General features: G+C 35.5%; 3 protein-coding genes across 3 annotated transcripts; 2 read left to right on the forward strand and 1 right to left on the reverse strand.

Moving 5' to 3' along the window:
- Window positions 1-3,652: 3,652 nt before the first annotated feature.
- LOC149005704 (transcription factor MYB63-like) lies at window positions 3,653-5,791 on the forward strand. The gene is made up of 3 exons (XM_089169040.1): window positions 3,653-3,838; window positions 4,428-4,557; window positions 4,658-5,791. The coding sequence occupies exons 1-3, from the start codon at window positions 3,700-3,702 to the stop codon at window positions 5,442-5,444; spliced, it is 1,056 nt and encodes a 351-aa protein (XP_089025166.1). The 5' UTR covers window positions 3,653-3,699; the 3' UTR covers window positions 5,445-5,791.
- An 878-nt stretch (window positions 5,792-6,669) lies between these two features.
- LOC149005705 (Tetratricopeptide repeat (TPR)-like superfamily protein) lies at window positions 6,670-9,951 on the forward strand. Its single transcript, XM_089168726.1, has one exon. It carries the CDS (start codon window positions 6,780-6,782, stop codon window positions 8,853-8,855), a length of 2,076 nt encoding a protein of 691 aa, XP_089024852.1. The 5' UTR covers window positions 6,670-6,779; the 3' UTR covers window positions 8,856-9,951.
- A 1,038-nt stretch (window positions 9,952-10,989) lies between these two features.
- LOC149005706 (transcription factor MYB58-like) lies at window positions 10,990-12,564 on the reverse strand. The gene is made up of 4 exons (XM_089169515.1): window positions 12,382-12,564; window positions 12,031-12,160; window positions 11,305-11,922; window positions 10,990-11,170 (listed from the first exon to the last, which is right to left on the reverse strand). Exons 1-4 carry the CDS (start codon window positions 12,521-12,523, stop codon window positions 11,155-11,157), a joined length of 906 nt encoding a protein of 301 aa, XP_089025641.1. The 5' UTR covers window positions 12,524-12,564; the 3' UTR covers window positions 10,990-11,154.
- Window positions 12,565-21,251: the final 8,687 nt, after the last annotated feature.

Below are 21,251 nucleotides of genomic sequence, written 5' to 3' on the forward strand. Positions count from 1 at the left end.
AAGAAGGCTTTACTTCCCTTAATTTATAATCAAATTCTAAAATTGATAGCCTAACAAACTAAATGTAAATCATTTAAAATTATCTACAAATCCAAATTTGTTAAGTATACCTTACCTAGAACCAATTGTAATTCATTTAATTTAAATTTTTTTTTTTTAAGCCAAGACTAAGACACATTCATTATTTTAGTCTTATATACCACGTGTTATTACAAGATTCTTCTTCATCTAATAGTAAACATCGAAGTGAACAGAAGATTCTTTTCAGCCTAATAGAAAACATGAAAGTAAGAAGTTGTGCAAGACAAAAACTATGAACCATACATAGCAGATGTTAATTATTGTGTTCGAAAGATACAATGTATTATTAAAACACAAAGAGCATGGGAATAGCCTTTATTTTGCTTTCCACAAATGACAACTTCTGAAGGGAGACTAAAACAAGTATTCAACTCAGTCTTACATTGCCAATGAAAATAGAGAAGAGGTGAATGGAATCAAATGCAAATTAAAGCAAAATTTTATTATCATTTTCTTTCACATCAAGTAATTTTATAATCATTACCTCATATGATTGTATTGCTAATTTCAAAATATTTGATTTCAAACATTAAATTTTGAGACTGGATTTCCCTTTGATGTCAAAGACTCAAAATACTATTTCTTATTATTGAGAATCCTTATAATGAATCTTCTAATAGGGTAGCTATTTAAGACAACTCATTATCATAATAAGGATACAAGTATATATATATGCTTTTCTTTTTCTTCTAGACTTGCAATTGTTGCTGTAGTGTTTGTCATGCATCTGTACCACCTCTTCTTCAGTTCATATAGCAACTCAACATGTTTTAATACTCTCTTCAAATCTACGCATGTTCTCATTTATCTGTAACTGCAATATGTCTAGAAACCTTGAGAACTCTACCTTAGATGAACTAATTAATCCTCTCTAGTCTAATATTGTAAATGAAATAAGCATTAAAGAGTTCCATGGAGAAATTTTGAATATTCATAATCATATGATATGTTAGCTCTTTGTATTCGCCATCAACCTCAACAAACCAAATAAGCGTCAAATTTTAATTGACCAAGACAATCTAACAAGGTAGAAAGAATTATAGTGAATTGAAATGCTTCGCTCTTCACTGTGGCACACTGAAGGATCAAGGTTTTTGCATCCACATCCTCTACTTCTTGATTTGATGCATCATATGTACTTAATTTGTTCTAGTTACGTTATCTAAGCAAATATGCCATCAGATGATTGGAAACCGACATCAATTTTTGAGCTCAAGGTCCACGACTAACTGCTAGATCGGCATTTTAATTGAGATGATGAAGCTACAAGCTTAGAAAGTTAAGGTGTGAATTCAACATCTTTAATTATTTCCATTGTGATATGATAAAGTCTGAATGTTTGTCTTGTTGTGATTCTTTAAACTTTTTTTTATTTTTTTATTTGTGCATAGGAAAAAAAAGGCTAATCCCATGCTTTATTGGTTAAAGAGACACTCATACTTTTATCATAGGTTGCCGGCTTGTATTTTGTGTACCTCAGTGTAAATTGACATGTTTGGAGTATATAACCAACATTTTCTTATACAATTCCTTTGATTTTAAAAAAAATGGTGTTATCATTTGTTGTATGAGAGGTTAGGTACATTAGACAATATGATAATAATGATAATGACATTTAATAGTGATACAAAGTTTATATAATATATGAGCCCAATAACTAATCCAATGCTTAGCTAAGAGACTATTGCATGTGAAAAGGAACTTGATGATGCTAAAAAAAAATATTTTTGGACTAAGTCATATTACTTAGTGTTGTCCTAATGATCGTAGGTGCTCGATAATGCAAAGGTATGACTTGGTCGCCAAGATAAAACAGTCATTAGCATCTAAAGATACTACTGTTCTCTCCTACTATTCCCCTTAAGTTCTACAAACTTGTGCCCAAAACAAAAGAACTTTGAAGATGAATTGAAAATAGGGTACGTCTCTAGTGCGAACACATACACAAAGAGACGGTAGTACTGTAACTATTGAAACCTACTCTTAATAACGCTTTATTAAGATAGGTGTTAGTGAAGCTACAAATGAAGTTGTGAAAATGGTGAAAGATATCAGACATGACAAGATTTACAGGGTTCATTTGAAGGCTATGTCGTTCCGCAGCTGAGTAGCAAGATGGTTTTCACTATAAAGACGAAAAAAACAGTGCACAACCTTAGAAATTTTTTTCTATTCCTTGTCTAAGATTTTGCTAGACTGTTCAAAGAACATGCCAAATCCTACTTAATACCCCTAACCCCAAATAAAGTCCCTAAAAGAAAAGAGGAACTCCAAACAAATTTGAGAACTTATAACCAATCATTTCAGAGAACACAAAATTCTGAATATAGTGGTGAATGCTGAAGAAGACGATTCAGATATGTTTAAGCCACAAAACAGTCTTAGAACATTCAAAATAGTGAAATTTGTTTTCACCACAACAATGGGCAAGTACTATTTCATAACTCCTCTACCCACTGTGTGACTTTGCCACTCAAATGAGAATGAAAGGGATCTCCATTGAGACTCTACCTGGTAGGAAGTTACTTGACCGCGCGCATTGTACTTGTGTCCTACTAAAATCAAATTAAATCCAACATTTCATTTTCACAGGGGGGGAAAATGACATCACATAAAAACATGAATCATGTCCTTTCATTTCTCTGACTGTCTTCATCCTTCTTATTATATCAAGAAAAATGAAATTAAACTATAGTGAATACACTTGTAGAGTAACACTGGGTTTAAATTAAAAGTATTGAAAATCTAATATCATGCAAAAGACAGAACTGTTTGCAACGATGTATGGAGATTCAAGGAAAACTTTTATCAATTAAGAACTAGTCATTCAGGAAAGTATGTTCAAGTATACCTGAAAGTCTTCACAGTGATTGTATTGGAGACTCAAGTAGACTAAAGGTCATTCTAATTAGTTGGATGATAGGTTGAAACTCCAATTAGTTAGGATAATTAGGTTACCAGCCTTAGAAAAATTACAAGGGTGTTGTTATAACTGAAGAAGATGGGATGATCAAGGTTGGTAAGGGCTCATGGTCAAAGAAAATGAAGTATGGATGCCTTCAGACCTAGGTCATCAAACCTGTTAGTATATTATGGATAAAATGTACTTGTTCCTTTCACAGCCAATAAAATAAGATGAGACACCATGCATGATAGCATGGTGGCCTCTCTATGCATGAGAGCTTTCATGATTCTCTTGTATTGTAGAATATACCAGCTGGTGTACAACTATATATGATCATGTGAATCAAAAGAGTACAGATCAATACAGTCACAGTTCCAGTTTCGATCAAACAAAAACATAAAACAAGTGATTCCTTTGTTATATGCCATCACTGATCCAGACTAACTCAAGACAATAAATGAAGTCTGGAGAGAGACATTTTTATATTTTCTTAATGATGTTTCGACAGAGATATTTTTTATATATTTATTAATGGTTTTATTATTTTGTCTGGTTTGGTAAGGAGAGAATCCAAGAACAAAGGCATGGACCTTGTTGGTTCTGATCAGCAAATTTATATATACACACATACATCATGTGTTTCATGAATTGCATTTTTGTGTTTGCTTCTACTTGCTTATTCATAGTTCATATTCCTTACTCCAAAGCTGCAGATGGGTAGAGGGCGTACTCCTTGTTGTGACAAGACTGGATTGAAGAAAGGTCCATGGACCCCTGCAGAGGACTTGAGACTCATCGCCTTCATTCAGAAGCATGGACATGGCAATTGGCGTGCTCTCCCTAGACTTGCAGGTCTCTCTCTCTCTCTCTCTCTGAGTTATGAAATGTTTCAACCCATGAAATACAAAAGGAAGTTCAAAAGGAAATGACCTTGTTTCATTAGATCAGTCAAATCATTTTAGTCATTACCAGGCTTCATCTTATCATTTACAAGAATGGTGTTCCTTCCATTCATGATTGCCTCATAGATGCTACTGTGCATTCCTTATCCAAACTATTAACTGAGCTTAAGTTTTATCCAAGAGAAGAAAGGAAAGCATTTTGTCTTGTGAGTAGGGAGGTTTCTCCCAATGGTTTGAAAGCTCTCAACATCGAGGTTGATGATTACCTACTTATCAAATATGAAAACTAGAATAAGTGAGGTTTTTAAAAGACTTTTGGATTTCATAGTGCAAAATCATTATTCTTCTTCCTTAAGCATGTTAGGAACCTGGGTAGAACTTATCCTACCTTGAGAGATAGTCCTTTAGGAAAAGATGCCTAAGAACTTATAAATCTCCACATCAGACATTTTACATCCAGTGTGAGGTTTGCACAACTTAAAGAAAACTTAAATGTCCATATCTCGATCTCAAGCTGAAAGCTGGGTTTTGTGTTGCAGGGTTGCTTCGTTGTGGGAAGAGTTGCCGATTGAGATGGACTAACTACCTTCGACCAGACATCAAGAGGGGAAATTTCTCCAAAGAAGAAGAGGACACTATAATTCACCTGCATGAAATGCTTGGAAATAAGTAAATTTCCTATCATGATTCCGTATTGATTTATCGTCAGTTGTTCAATTTAGGAATTTCTCATTATTGGATCTAATGTTTCTAATTCAATTCTTCACAGATGGTCGAAAATCGCCTCTAGCTTGCCTGGGAGAACTGACAATGAGATTAAGAATGTGTGGAATACACACTTGAAGAAGAGACTAGCTGTGAAAGGACAAACCCCTTCTGGAAATGAACACAAAGAGCTAGTGTCCGTCACTGCTTCCACTTCCTCCTCTAGTTCTTCTATATCTTACTCTAATCAAGTTACAGATATGAAGACTGAATCGAACAGTCATACTTTATCTGTTCCTAAGAGCCCAACTGAGAAATTGGAGAAGCAGCAGAGCTCCCTAGTTGCTGAAGCAATCCCAACCCAATGGGACAGCTTCTCGGATGTGTTCGACAACAAAGAACTTCGAAGATCGCCGTCATCGTCATCTTGTAGTTCATCTAGTTTGGACTTAGACCAAATTGATGCGTCTAGATTAGAAGAACAACCATTTTTATTGGACATGGAAGATTTCTCAGAAAATCTACTTGAAATACCATATGAACCCAACTTAGACCTATGGGACATGTTGCAAGAGGACATCAGTTTCTCTACCTCCACTGCAATCCAAACACATGAAAATGAAGTTCACCAACACTCAAATATGGTGGAAAAAGAGTTAGAAACAGAGAATTTAGATAGTCTGAGTTGGGTGACAAGCTTAGAAAATGAACTTGGACTTGAGACAACAAGTTATGATGCAGTTGAGCCACTTCTCTTTACTCCTTCCACTGAAGAGGTTCTGGTGAAGGTTGAAAATGATCCTATTTTATCATATTCTCAAATGTGGCCATCTTCACCTCTGAACTTTTGATTTAAGTAAATAAAAGTCAAAAGTAGTAGTTTCAAAGAGGCTGTCTAAGCTAGTCAATTAGTTGTTCCATCTAACAGTCTTGTAACAGTTAAATTAGATCTTTGTCAAGAATGTCTGGAGCTGGTGGCTACTTGCTGATAATTAACCAGCCTGAAAAGCCATACATGGTTTGATGATATCCAATGAAACAAGAGGAGAGAAGAAAAAAATATAAGGCATTTCTATTTGTCCTTTATCATCATCATAACCTTGTTCTTTCTTGATCTGTTTAATTACTAGTGGTTTTTAATGAATTTATTATTTTTGTTCGTGAGTCTTGAGTTCGAACCTTCGTCCTCTACATCTTGATCCCCACTTTCTATACCTACAGCCTATAAGCCCCCAGGTCTTTGTGATTAGCTTGATGATGACCTTAGAAAAAAGGAAAAAATTTAAGTACCACCCCTGAATTATTCCATTTATTAAATATGGACCCCATATTATTAACACCACTAGTCTTAGTTAGATTTTACTTATCCATTTTTAATATTATAAATCCTCATATCAAAAGTTTCAAACACTATATATTTATAATACATATCTCTCAAACTTTTTGGAGATTTATGATTAGAAGAGGAAAGAAGCCTCAAAAAGTGGAAGGAGACCAAAAAACAAGTTGAACGTGGGTTTTTCGTTCCAGATTATTCTTGTCCTTTAAAATATTTAACTTGTTTATATTAGCACTTAACTATGATTTCTTAAAAACTAGGGATGTTGTTGACATATTTTTATCCTACAAGAACCTAATTGATAAATTAGATAATTCAGGAGTGGTATTAATTTTTAAAAATAACTTAGGGGTATTAATTTTAGGAGGTACCCTATGGAGTGACACTCAAAATTTTTCTAAAAAAATTACCCAAAAAAGTTTTTTTTTCAGTCTAATTTTTTACCTTTAATTAAATTTTGCTTCTAAAGAATCAACCAAGACTCCTGTATAAGCTTGACAAAGCGTTTAATCATCACAGGGATAACTCCAAGCAAGTAAGAGCATTCGGCTTGGCCTTAGCTATTGTGAGTTTTTATTCTTTTTCCCCGGTTCAGATGAGTTTCAATCCACCCGGACGAGTTGGGTTGGCCCATTTAATTCGACGTTCAGTTTCTATTTGGCTCCTATTGGCTCAGAATACCCAAACCAATAAGTATTCGATTCGGCTCAGGACGAACCGATCGGTTTTGTGCCGGACTTTCCGACTCTTGCCAATACCCCGCCAAGGAAGCCACTTGAATGATCGCTTCCCTGTCTGCAAGCGAAAGTTCGTAATAGTGTTAAAGAATCATGGACGCCTTCGATAAATGTCAATGATGTTGGTAACTCGTACCTATATCCTTCTCTCTCAATGCCAATCTTGGTTTAATTCGTTGGTTTTCATCTCTGCATTTTCGACTAGCTCAGCAATAAATTCTAAAAGCAGCAAATTCCTCGTTCTTTGCAACTCTAAAATTGCCAAGAACGGAAGAAATGGTAATCTTGAGGAAGCTGAGTCCATTTTCAGTCGCATGCCCTTTAAAAATGTCATTTCATGGACGGCCATGCTGACGGCCTGTTCTGACAACGGGAAAATTAATAAGGCAAGAAAGTTGTTTGACGAAATGCCTCAAAGGAATACTGCATCATGGAATGCAATGATAACAGCATATACTCGCAATAACCAGCAGGTTGATCTAGCTTATGATCTGTTCTGTCAAATGCCAGAGCGAAATCCTGTTTCTTATGCTACAATGATCACAGGATTTGTGCGGGCTGGAATGATTTTCGAGGCTGAGAAACTATATTCAGAGATGCCGTTGACAGGCCGGGACCCTGTTGCTTCCAATGCATTGATTTCAGGATACTTGAAGGAGGGTAAACTGGAAGAGGCGGTTCATATATTCGAAGGTATGTCGGAAAGTAATGTGGTTACTTGGAGCTCAATGGTTGATGGCTACTGCAAAAATGGTAGGATTTCAGATGCAAAAGAATTATTTGAGAAGATGCCAGTGCGAAATGTGGTATCTTGGACTTCAATGATTGGGGGTTATATGAAGATGAGGCAATTTGGTGAAGGTTTTGGGTTGTTTCTACAGATGAGAAAGGAAGATGATGTGAAGGTTAATTCTACAACCCTGACTATAATATTTGAAGCATGTGCTGATCTGGGTAGATTTTCGGAAGGGATTCAAGTTCATGGACTAGTTTTATCAATGGGCTTTGATTTTGATGTCTTTTTAGGTAATTCTATCATTACCATGTACTCCAGGGCTGGTTATATAAATGCCGCTAAGACTTTGTTTTATCTAATGAACAAGAAAGACATGGTTTCTTGGAATTCCCTGATAGCTGGTTATGTTGAAAATGACAAAACTGATGAGGCCCACATGCTATTTGAGATGATGCCAGTCAGAGATGCTGTTTCTTGGACAACCATGATTTCTGGATTCTCAAATGTGGGAAGGATTGAGGAATCTATTGATTTGTTCATGGCGATGCCTGAGAAAGATGATATTTCATGGACAGCGGTTATTTCAGGGCTTGTGAGCAATGGAGAATATGAGGAGGCTTTGCATTGGTTCATAGAGATGGTTCGGTGCTCAGTCAAACCGAATAGCCTCACATTAAGTAGTGTACTTAGTGCTTCAGCAAGTTTGGCAATATTGAATCAGGGGTTACAGATACATACCCATGTTGTGAAGATGGACATGGGATTTGAAGTTTCCATCCAAAATGCTCTTATTTCTATGTATGCAAAATGTGGAAGTGTAGGTGATGCCTACCGAATCTACAGTAGCATTCCTAAACCTAATCTTGTCTCGGCGAACTCCATGATCACAGGTTTTGCTCAAAATGGCTGTGGTGAGGAAGCTCTGGAATTATTTAAGCAAATGGAGGCTGAAGGCCTTGAACCCAACCAAATTACATTCTTGGGTGTTCTTTCTGCCTGCGCTCATGTGGGACTTGTGGAAGCAGGGCAGACATACTTCAAATCAATGACCTCTGCATACAGCATTGAACCAAGCCCTGATCATTACACATGCATGGTTGATCTCCTTGGACGTGCAGGGTTGCTGAAGGAAGCAATTAGTTTGATTCATTCAATGCCCTTCAAACCACATTCTGCAGTATGGAGTGCTCTGCTAAGTGCCTGTAAGACCCACCTGGATCTTGATCTTGCTAAGCTTGCAGCTCAACAGCTTTTTGAATTAGAGCCCAATAGTGCAACTACTTATGTTATCTTGTCCAACATTTATTCTCTTGCGGGGCATAAGGAAGACAGTGAAGAGCTAAGGATGGCTAAGAAATTGAAAGGGGTGAAGAAGAGCCCAGGTTGCAGTTGGATTACCATGGACAAGAAAGTCCACTTATTCCTGGCTGGTGATGATTCCCAAAATTAGATTTATTGCCTTTTCCTTTGAAGAAGATGGTGATGCTCTAATCACTAAAACTGAAAGCAGAGGTTAATCCAAGTGAACTTGAGGCCTGAGGCCTCAAACTGGTATAGAGAACAGACTTGAGAAAGACAGTTAAAAAAATGTGGGGTTCAGCCATCAAACATTGTTCACAGTGATTCTGATCTGATCCGATCCTGCATTGAACATAGAAAATGGGTGCCTCCCTCTGGTTCTCTCCCACATTGGAGAAGACTAATGACATGAAAATCCAAATAACCTTCTCATGCGAAAGATCACACATAGGAGGACACAAGTGAAATCATGAGTTGTCCTCTCAGAATATTATCAGCAGCAAGAGATTGATGTACTACACATTCATCTTTTCCAAGTTAGTGCCACAATGATGATCACAAAGAAAACCCTTGCACTATGATGAATGATCTTTGTGGATAACTGAAGGAGGTAGCGGACTGCAAACGTCCTCTTCTATGCATTCAATTCGGAGAAACATTGTCAACTGCCATTTTCTTTGTTTTTTTTATCATCATCATATATCATATAATTAGTATTGTAAACAAAGCACAAACTGCAGACTTGTAAAGCCCAAAAGAGAAGGCATCAATACTGGGTCCTTGCACTCCAAATACAGTTGACTCCAACTACAAGATGACGATGACGGCAATCTTCGAAGTTCTTAGTTGTCGAACACATCCGAGAAGTTGTTCCATTGGATTGGGATTGCTTCAGCAACTTGGGAGTTCTGCTGCTTCTCCAATTCCTCAGTTGGGCTCTTAGAAACAGATAAAGTATGACTGTTTGATTTAGTCTTCATATCTGTAAGTTGGTTAAAGTAAGATATAGAAGAACTAGAGGAGGATGTGGAAGCAGTGACGGACACTAGTTCTTTGTGTTCATGACAAGGAATGAAAGACAATTGCATCCCAAATATAAACAAATCACAGACATGGAAGCTAGAAAATTTAACTTTATTTAAATGAGTCCACCCCCCTAAAAATTATTTAAATCAATGGGTAAGGGAAGATTTTTCTTAAAAAGAATTATCATAATATTTAATATTGATTCTTCTGTGAAATGGAAACATCCAACAATCTTAAAAATAGATATAGAATGTCATACTAAAGCACAAAAGAGATTTTATGTTCCAACCTCACAAGTCTTTTTCTTTTTGAAACATAGCTTAAATATGACCTGGGAACGTGCACTTTTGAATACTTTAAAACTTTGAGAGCTCTCAAGATTTTTGCCAAAAAAAAGGGGAAAAAACCCATGCTTCCTTCAATGAAAGAAATACGGAGCAAAAGATAGCAAATAAGAAAACAATTATGATATGAATAAGTAGAAAACTTTTAACCATGTTAAATGACACAAAATCTGATTTTTCTTTAAAATGAACGAATCCATTTTTTAAGCAGTTTGGAATTAATGAGATCCATGTGGCTTGCAACGCACAATGGGCACCATAGGCGCCACGACCTCAAATGCCCCACTAAAGCAAGATCCCCCCCCCCCCCCCCCCCCCAAACCCCTCTTGCTCCCCTTCTCCTCCCTCCATCATTCGCTCCCTCCTGACCCGCCCTCTCTCCCTCTTCTTGAGATTCTTCCCAACCTCCTGCCCCCCCCCCCCAATTTTTCCATAAATTCCCTCCTTCTCCTCCTCACCTTCCAGTCCATTGAGTTCAATGGATGTGCGGATTTCATTATCTCAAGTCCCTTGCCAAATTTTCCTCTCTTGCTTCCCGGTTCCCTCTGCTTGTGACCAGCTGGTTTTGTATAGTATTATTACCTTATCTTTAATGTGAAAAAGGGACTCCAATGAGGATGCAATCAAGACCGACATCTCTACTCTTATTCTATCTCCGATCATGAGGGTTGTAGGAGGAGCAACCATGCCAACAAGGGACATCATCAAATCGACAAAGATAAGAGGTTGAAATGGAAAAATAAAATTACATTTGAAACTAACTTGTACTAGAATTAATTCAAGCCAACTAGAGGATTACAATGCAAGCATGACTACAAATTAAACCAAGTCATTGCTGATTTGCTTAAATAAAAAAGAAGAAGAAAAGAAATCCAACCCATTCTTCTCCATAAAAAGAAATATATATGGAGAAAAAGACAGTAAATAAGAAAGCAATTATATATGATACAAAACAAGCAGAAAATGGAAGCCTCCTACTTTATATTCTTCACTCTTCACTTTTTTTTTTCCACTTCATGTTATCAAGAATGGGACTTTCCAGCTGACTTATGCCCAGTTCCAGTCATTCTTGATAGAGACCTAGGCACGTTTATAACTGTGACAAACAGTGTTTGTTAGCTAACCGGCCAATTTAATTGACTGGTTTGATAAATAAATAAAAAAACTCTCAGAAACCTATGTGTTTGGACTTCCCTTTACAGATTGAAATTCAGAGGTGAAGATGGCTACCTTTGAAAATAGGTTACAATTGGATCTCTTTCTTCCTTCACCATCCACTCTTCAGGGGAAGAATTAGAGCCAAGTGGCTCAACTGCATCACAAATTGTTTCTTGAAGTCCAAGTTCATTTTCTAAGCTTGTTACCCAACTCATACTTTCGGAATCCTTTGCATCTAAGTTTGTTTCAACACTAGATGCAGAAAAACATATATCATCTTCTAACATGTCCCATAAATCTAGGTCAAGTTCATATGGTATTTCAAGTATCTGTTCTTGGAGTTCTTGATTGAACCCATCAACTTGTTTCCAGTCTAAAATAGATAAACTACAAGATGATGATGATGAAGATGTAGAAGGTGATCTCAGCAGTTTATTTTGTGCTTCATCAACTTGGGAGCCATGATTCTTCTCCAATTCCTCAGCAGGGTTCTCAGAACCAGGTAAGTTATGATCATTTGACATAGACGAAAGGGAAGAAGATGATGAGGAGTTAGTGATAGCCACAGAAACTTCTTTGTGTTCATTTCCAGAAGGGTCTAAAGCTAGTCTCTTCTTTAAATGTGTATTCCAAACATTCTTTATCTCATTATCAGTTCGCCCGGGCAAATTAGAGGCTATCTTTGACCACCTGCAAAGCAGACCATTACATGGTATAATTAGAATTTGCTACAAGAAAAGTTACAAAACACGTCTGAACCGAACAAATGAGACCATGCATGCATGGGAGGAATATTACTTGTTTCCAAGAAGTTTGTGTAACCAAATTATAGTGTCTTCTTCTTCCTTGGTGAAATTCCCCCTCTTGATGTCTGGTCGAAGGTAATTAATCCATCTCAATCGACAACTCTTCCCACAACGCAGCAATCCTGCAAAATATCATTAAAGGGGTAATCATCTGGGGCTGAATAACTACTTTAACTACAAGAATTAAGGGGGCTTCTGCTGTGCAAATCTTCCATTGCAACAGCTCCTAACCCTAGTAAACATTTGCAATGAGAGTAAGGGACCATGCATGGATTATACACTCTTTAGCGAAATATACAAAAACTCCATCGCATTTAACCCATTTAGAGAGAGAGAGAGAGACCTGCAAGCCTGGGAAGAGCACGCCAATTGCCATGTCCATGCTTCTGAATGTAGGCAATGAGTTTGAAATCCTCTGCAGGAGTCCATGGACCCTTCTTGATCAATCCTGCTTTGTCACAACAGGGAGCACGCCCTCTACCCATCTATAGCTTTGGAGTAAAGAATATGAACTACCAATAAGCAAGGAGGGGGGGAGCAACACTAAAATGCAAGTCATGATACACATATTGCCGGCTGCTATATATATGATATGTATGAGTAGCCAACAAGGTTCATGCCTTCCTCTTAGATTCTCTTCTTACCAAACCGTACGCAATACTAAGGACACTAACAACCATATAAAAATTAAGATATTCTCTGAGTTTTAACTATATGACAATTGACAAGGTAAGACAAAATACTGATCATACATATAATTTTACCCCCCAACCCCCAAAAAAATATATTATATATAACTAGGCAAGGGATTCGTGCACTGGGAGATTCCGCGAATTTAATCATCAGATATATAACAGGTGGAGGTGTCATGTAGGGGTATATATATATGCTGTGATCATTTTGGATGTATATTTATACTCACCTAACAATATTTAATACAAACTATACATATTCATGATTCAACATTTTTCGTCGACAATCCAATGCTAAGGAACTAGAATAGCTTGATTACTAAAAGGACCCTATTTTTTATGAAATTACTGTTGTCCCGCCTTAGTTCTAACAGGGTTAAGAGACTATTATATTTGAATATTTAATATATATTTTGTCTTTCTAGAATTAAAAAGTCAAAGCATAATATTATCCGCATTTAGAAAAAATCATATCAAGTACCAATTTTGCGCTTGTATTCTTATCATTTTGAATTCTAAAAAAATACTACTTAAATTATTGTTTTTTTGAGTTAAGAAAAATAACTTTTTAAAATTGATAACGTCAGATTAAATAGTAAATAAGCAATAACCTTTCCTTCAGGTGAATCGTTTGACCAGCTCTCTTTAAATTGATTTGGGTTTTTTTAACCCGTTTATGTATGAAAAAATATATATATTTAACGATAACCTAATGCAAGTAGGAATTTGCTAAAATAGATAATATTAAATTGGAAAGTAAATAACAAAAACTAAACAATAATAAAGTATATATAAAAAAGCTAAAAAAACAACGAACTACTAAATTAGGTTAATTTTTTCCTGATTAATAAAGTAATAATGTAATTTAATATAAAATATAAATAAATAGAATAAAACCTTAAGGTTATTTTGGATTTTTTAAATAAATAAAACTGCCACATCATCATTTAACTATGCAAGGCAACAGTTATTATATGTAAATTTTAAGGTTGAATAATAATTCAAAAAAATATATGGGATAAACTAGTAATTAAGCTATAACAGAAGGAGCAACAGTAATTATCTTTTTATAATATAGAGTAAACAGTCTTTTAAGGAACGGTCTTCCTTATCATATAGTTTTTTTCATTGACGACAAAAAAAGATCACTGCCTCCAAATTATATGAAGGAACAAGAATATGCAAATATGATTCAGTAACTTTCTCAATGAAACTATGATAAGAAAATAAGAAGAGGAGGGAAAGTGGGAAACAAAAGACGAAGAGTAGAGATGTAAGGAATTGAATACAGATCAAATGTGATTAGATTTGAATATTCCCTAATAAGATACAAGTACTTCTAAATGTATATAGATATGGGTTAATTCAGATTTTCTGTTTCTTTTCATAACTTTACATCCCAACTCGTGTGATCGGAACCTTCCTGCCTTAATAGATTCAATTTGTTCCAAGTTATATGTCTTATTATCTTTCTTGATTTCCTCATTCTCTACAACTTATAAATATTCAATTTAGCTCTGAGCTAGCTAGGGTTGGTGATTGGAGGGAACATAAGCCAAAGTGTTGGAGATGAAAGCAACCACCACAAAAAAAAATAACTCAAGTAAAATACATGCACAATAACAAGGGATTTATTGTGGTTTAGTATCAAAATTGCCTTTGGCTACGTCCACTCTTGAGAGAACAAAAGGTTCTCTACTATTCGTGAAACACCTTTATATATCACCATCAACCTTATAAAGTGCTACTTTTTTTTCTTGTTTACATAGATTATTCAATTGAGACAATACTTATAAAAAAACCCAATACCTTAATCCACATACAACTAAAATTCTATCACAAGACAAGTAATTGATCCAAAATTCAATTTAATTATTAACGGTAGTCAAATTCTAATTCTATGAATCTATAATAACAAAATATACCCAAACCCAAGACAGAAGTCCAACACCATTTTTAGTCTTCTCAGACACTTGAAGAGTGACGTTATGCTAAGCTCAGACAAAGTGTTCGTTGTTGCAGAAACCTACCAAGATTCCAAAATAGTTGACTATTCTTTTGTTGATCCTTTTGGTTGTGGCCCCATGGATCAATTTGTGATATAAGTATGTAACCATGTTCATGGCACTATGAGAAATGGAAGGACATGGTTCATGTTTTCATTTATATGATGTCATATGCTTTGTCGACTGTGCATGATAGTGAATCTTATAATTTCACATGATATTCAAAATTAATCTTGTAAATAATTTGGAATGAAAGAATTTAAGCTTAATCTTTTTTTGTGTCAATTTTTAAATTTAAAATAAATTTACTAGAAAAAAATGGACTTATAAATTGTTTTGATATCATTTATTTGATGGAAGGGGGACTACATAACAATGTTTTTCAAGTGTATGACTTATATTTTATGTATTTGCTTATTAAGATTCATAAAAAAAAATCAAAAAGTGAAAGCCCCTATATTTTTTACAGGTTCAAAACTAAATCCATTCCAAAAAACTTCAATTTTTTTGTTCCCAAAATGAAAAACAAAAAATACAAAATAAGACTTTGTTTACGTCTGTTTATGATTCTGAAGATCTTGTGAAAGTCCAATTTCATAGTCTGATTTTTTTTTGTGTAAGACTCATCAAGTATATGCAAGGGTAGATATTTTTCAACTTTTTCAATATTTAAGTTGACTTTGGAATTTAGGCAAAAATATTTCTAAAATTTTGTTTATTGAATTTTTCATGAAATTCTATTTTTAGCTTTTTGAAATTTTTATGAAAAAATCTATTTTGTTTTTTCAAAATATGTCAACTCTAATCTGAAGTCATTTTTTTATATTATTTATTTAAGAAAATCTTTCAAAACAAGCAACTTTCTAAGAATTGGATAATTACATAGTTCATGCCACAAAAAAATTGTACGGTTGAAAGGTAGATAGGGCTAAGGTATCGATCAAGTTGCCTAGATACCCTTAGTAGGGATAAGACTATAAAAGATCAAATCATTATGTAGTTCCAACTATATATTGATTGATTTATGGTCATAGAACATACATTCTTGAAGAAATAGTCTAATATACTTTCTCCATCAGACTTCTATGAAAATTGTTCTATTTTGCTTAAGTTGTGGAAATCATAAGAATAGAATATCTTCATCACATATAAACAAATTTATATTTTTCTTCTCAATTTTATTCTACTTAGTAAACTTTGTGCTCCAAGGGTATTTGGGTACTTCTACGGATCTGATAAGGATTTTTTATTAGAGGGATCTTAAATCTTCTATGTATCTTTCCTTAATTAAGTTATTTTTTGGTAAAATTTTTCTTAATTAATTCAGCTATGAATAAAGCTATTTATAGGCATTTTTTCAAGTGCATTAAATATTTGGACAATTTTCCATGCATTTGGGGTACTTTAGGAGTCACTTTTACAAATCTACCCCTTAGCATTATTTGGTTTTTTTCATCATGATAAGCGTTGGTCATTACCAATGGAGCCCACCCTTGGTGTTTTACTTGACTTCTTATTTTCATGATAGCTAATGGTGCTACTAAATTTTTAAGACTCAAAATAGACCGCAAGTCTCCTTGCATTATAGAATTTGCTTTATACATGAATGTTGTTCATCTTGGTATTAGCTTCCACAATGCCCTTTATTTATATTTTTAGAATTAGTTTTTTTTTTCCCACTTTGAGCTATGATTCACGAGTAAATGAAGGGGATGGTTTGTTTTATGGGCGACCGATTAATAGTGTTTTTATGCCCTAAAAGGAAACCTTAGGTAAAGAAATAACAAGGATTAGGATGAAGGGGAGATTGTGGAGAGAGGGAGACTTATTTTAAAGCATGGTGTGTAGGGCGGCAATAATTTAGGTAAGGTTTGGCTTTCTAAAACCTTGACCTATTATACCTTATCCTGGCTATGATCCTAATTATAAAACAATGCATAGTTCCATATTTCTGTCCTACTTTCACCACAGTGATCCTACAATCAACCAAGCCAGGCCCAACCCCACCCTTAGGGCTAGTTTTTCTACCCCAAAACCTATTTAGACTCAAAATAAGTTCGGCCATCAAGAATGAATTTGAGACCTCCTATTTGTGTATGTTCTTCAAACGAAGTTAAGGAGAAGACGTCTATACATATATGATAGTTATGATTTACAACATAATGATCTTTTTTTAGAGGTCGTTTGCATAGGGCCAAAGCTTCCCCAAAGCCATGAGGTAAGGATGTCAAAACCTAACCCAAACCCTTAAAACCGACCAACCCTGCCTGTTATAGCCTGAACCGGCCCAAACCGAAGCTTAATGGGTTGTGTTTGGGTGAACGACCTCAGCCCGAACTAGTTCGGGCTAGTCCAAGCCAGCCCATGTGTGGCCCACTAGCCTGAACCGTATGGCCCGAAACCAATCCATTATAAATAAATTAGATTTAGTATAAACGATAGGAAAAACCCCAAGCATCCCTTTGTTTTCCCTTAATTGTTTTGCTTTGAAATATGCAAACAACAAACCAGTCAAAGCCTTCACCATTTGGAAGATGGGCTTAGTAAATATTTAGCAAGTGTATCATCATTTGAAAAATCTTTTAATGCTTTATTTTGACTCATCTTTACAAGTGTTAGAATGGGGAGAAGAATAAGCAGAGACAACCCACTAAAATTCATCAAGATGTCAGCTTTCTTTTGTATATTAATTTTATATTTTTTTACTTCTTTGTAGAAAGAAAGTTTTTGGTTTTGAAAACACAACACAAGAGACAATGCGAATAAGGTGTAATTAAATGATGTCATATATTAGAGGATTGAGGACCATTAGATAATTTTATGTAAGCATCAAACAAAAAGAACATAATAAGCACTCTATTGGGAATGAACAGTATAGTAGAACTCAGATGGGTTCATGGTTAGAGTGGCGACAAGTGAACTCTGACGCTAACCAAGGCCAACTATGCACAAAAAAAAAAGTACTTCCCCACTCTCACTATCTTTCAAATCTAAGATTTGGAGAGACTTAAGGCTTATATGTGTTCACACGCTCTTGATAAATTCCACAAATCAACAAGGTATACTAAACAAACCGTTAGTAAACCCACACCAAAACCGTTAGTAAACCCAAATCAAAACCGTTAGTAAACCCAATCTAAACCTTTAGCCCAAACCGTTAGTCAACCCGAACCCAAAATGCACCGGCCCGAAATAGGCCGTGTTTGGGCTGATTATTTTTCAGCCTGAAACTATTAGGACCAACCTGAACTATTGACACCCCTACCATGAGGGTTGTGGCCTCACCTAATTTTTTTAAGTTCCTTTCTAGATATGCGTCTCTTTCCTTGAGTGAAATATCAGTACTTGGCCCCCTCCCCCTTTGTTGAAATTCCCTATAGAGCCCATTTGGCACTCTTCCTATATGTGAAATTCTGCACTTGGCCCTCTAAATGGATAAAATCTTGAAAGGTGATAATAGGTAGAAAGGTCATTGTCAATAATTAGCTTTTAAGGTATTTGACAATTTCGTAGAAACCAAGGCGCACAATTCACCACTATTTATCCTCCCTCGATGTTAAATCCTGGCTCCACCCCTAACAGTTTGATTGATGGAATATGATAGAGAAAGTGTTATTTTCAATGAAATTTCAAAAGCTAAGTTTATTTGGTTAACTCGAGTGAGATAAACAAACAAACTTCCTTAAATTAAATAACTTATTTGTTGATGTGACACACTTTGTTTCGTACTAAAAGAAATCTCACCAAAATGGTGTGGAACTTTATGTAAAACTTAAAAGTACTTGTGAGATTTTTATTCTACTTTTCCATCAATTTTTCACACACACACACACGCCAATATGCTATTGCCACTATCCATTACCCATACTTGAAATATATGTAGGTAATGATAAAGTTCAAAGATAAAGTTGTTTTTTTTTTTGTGTCTGTGGATGGGAATGAGAATATTAGTGCCACCGAATGGTGCGAACCCAAGACCTCCTTGTGTTGGGCTTTTAACTACTTTATTAACCCACCATTGGCAATGACAAAGTTTTAGGTTTCATTTGATCAACAACGAGTGCAAGTAAAAGAATCAACATCACCTTCAGGACCTCCCTGTGTTGGGCTTTTAACTACTTTATTAACCCGCCATTGGCAATGACAAAGTTTTAGGTTTCATTTGATCAATAACGAGTGCAAGTAAAAGAATCAACATCACCTTCCATTATGGGGATATGACAATTATTTATTCTCGTTCTAATTTTTAGGCTCAATGGGCAATGACTAACACCTTTTAGTGAAGAAGTTAGGGTTTAACTCTCCCTCTATATATATATATATATGGGGTAGTTATTGACTAGTGGGTTTAAACCACAAATTAGTTGAATGTCAAGCTTGGCCTAAGTCTTGCTAAAGAAACAAGGAAAGTCAAAGCAAACTGTTTTATAGGAACAATAATTTGTCTCTAATGCTAAAGTGAGATAGGAAAGCAATACCATTTTGTGGTAGGGTTTATAGGAATCTATATAGGAGCTAAGACGATGAGGAATTAAGAGTGAGAACTGTGTACAATTTCTTGGCATAAAATGAGGTACTCACCCAACCTACAAAGAGCAAGTGCATTTGATCCGTCCCAACCAGCAGTACATGCTCTCATGTGGTTAACCCCTTCCATTAATTCCCCATCAGAAAGTCATCAAGGGAGGAATTGTGACTTATACAACCATTTCCTTAAATCAAGTGGGATGCAAAGCAATATGTTTCAAATTAAATCTAATAAAATCAAGGGTTGAAAACTTATATATCCGGCCAATGTATTGTCATGGCTATCCTTGCCACGGGCCCCGGACCGGGGGACCGCGGCCCGGGTGGGTTCCGGTTCTCCAGGTTTGGCCTGCCGCCGGCCCCTTGGCCCCCCGTTTGTTACTGCCACTTTTATAAAATTAGAAAACAACAAAAATAAATAGAAATTAAAGAGAAAATTGTTGTCAATGTTAGGTTGTATTTTAGTTAATTACTACAAAAGAGGAAAGAATATTAATTATCTACACAAGATTTGTTTTTATGTGTCATAAATCTGACCACAAGGGTTGTAAAATTTTCTTTTCATGTGGTTAGAGGATCAAAATTCATTGTGTATATCTCATCTCTAATTATATATTCCTTTTATGTACCAATAAGATACCGTTTTCCTCCTTTGTACAAATAGGATTAGAAAACTCATATCTCATATTTCCTTTGATTTTATGGTGAAGATTGAAATAGATTTTGTCCAACACTCTGATTTGGAGAGGATTTGAAGATATTAATGTGGCTCATTGCCAATCCAATGATGAGAAACAAGATGAAAGTAGGATTTCGGAAGTAAATTTTCATCTCTCCATTGCATGTTGATATGTTCAAATCCTTTGCAGCACCCAAAGTTGTGGCCATCTATTGGCAACCCATGAATGAGCAATAGACCTCTAAAGATTTATAGTCGTTGGATGATGAAAATGATTTTCATCTAGCCTAATCAATCTGGTTCATCGATGAAACCAAACTATGCATAAATGTATACTCTTCACTCACCCTTGATTCACTTTTACAATACAAATACAAACCTAGATTGACTCACAAACCCTCTTGTTTCTACCCTCTTCGCACAACGTTGCTGCCTAGAGTTGTTGTTGTCGCTGGGTTTTCATTGTTGTCATTGCATTTAATTGCTAGAGTCGTCGTCGTCATCATAGGTGATTGTTCAATCGTCAGGTATGAAGGATTTTTTTTTTGGGGATTCTAGATTGCAATCCTTCTATTGAATTGTCGATCAGTTAGTTATTATTTTTAAAATTTTCATATATTTTAGTGTTTTAGTATTTGTCGAGTTCTTCGGGGCAAGCATAAGATATATGGGTCAATTTGATGATATTTGTGGAGGTGGCTTTGTGTGGAATTATATTGGGGGTTTTAACTGGGAATGAATTGATATGCTTTTTATTTGTTTTTTTGTCATTGAGTTTGAATTAAGGTTTCGATTTTTGTGGTAGAAGGAAGAATGCTTGGTTCTCCCCTATTTGGGTTTTCTCCATTACCGTCATGGCATGTGGTTGCCGGAGTTGTTATCGTTACATTCAATTGTTGGAGTCTTTGGGCATTGAGGGAAGAACTAGGATTTATCTAGGTTTTCTTTTCCGCTGCTTTCTTTTGTTTTTTTTGGGGGGCGGGGGTGGGAGAGGGTAAAAGTGAGTCTTGTGCAAGTAAGAATAGAGAATTATTCACGGTGTGGTTTGATTGATTAACCAAACTAGTTAGGTTGGTTTAAAACTGGACACGTGGTGGTCATTCTTAGCTTGCCGATGGATGGCCACTACTTTGGGCGTCACAAAGAATTCGAAAACCATCCACATTGCATTCTACTTTGCTTCATGTAGTTGCATTGTCTTGTGGAGTAGAAGCATGACTCCCCACAACTGTTTTTCACTTTTTATTTTTTGGGTTCAATTTTGAAACTGATGTTCATATAGGGTGGAGTAGAAGCATGACCATTTTAT

Source organism: Hakea prostrata, chromosome 9, assembly GCF_041222555.1.
Source record: "Hakea prostrata isolate BN-2017 chromosome 9, UWA_Hpros_2, whole genome shotgun sequence".
Taxonomy (NCBI): Eukaryota; Viridiplantae; Streptophyta; class Magnoliopsida; order Proteales; family Proteaceae; genus Hakea; species Hakea prostrata.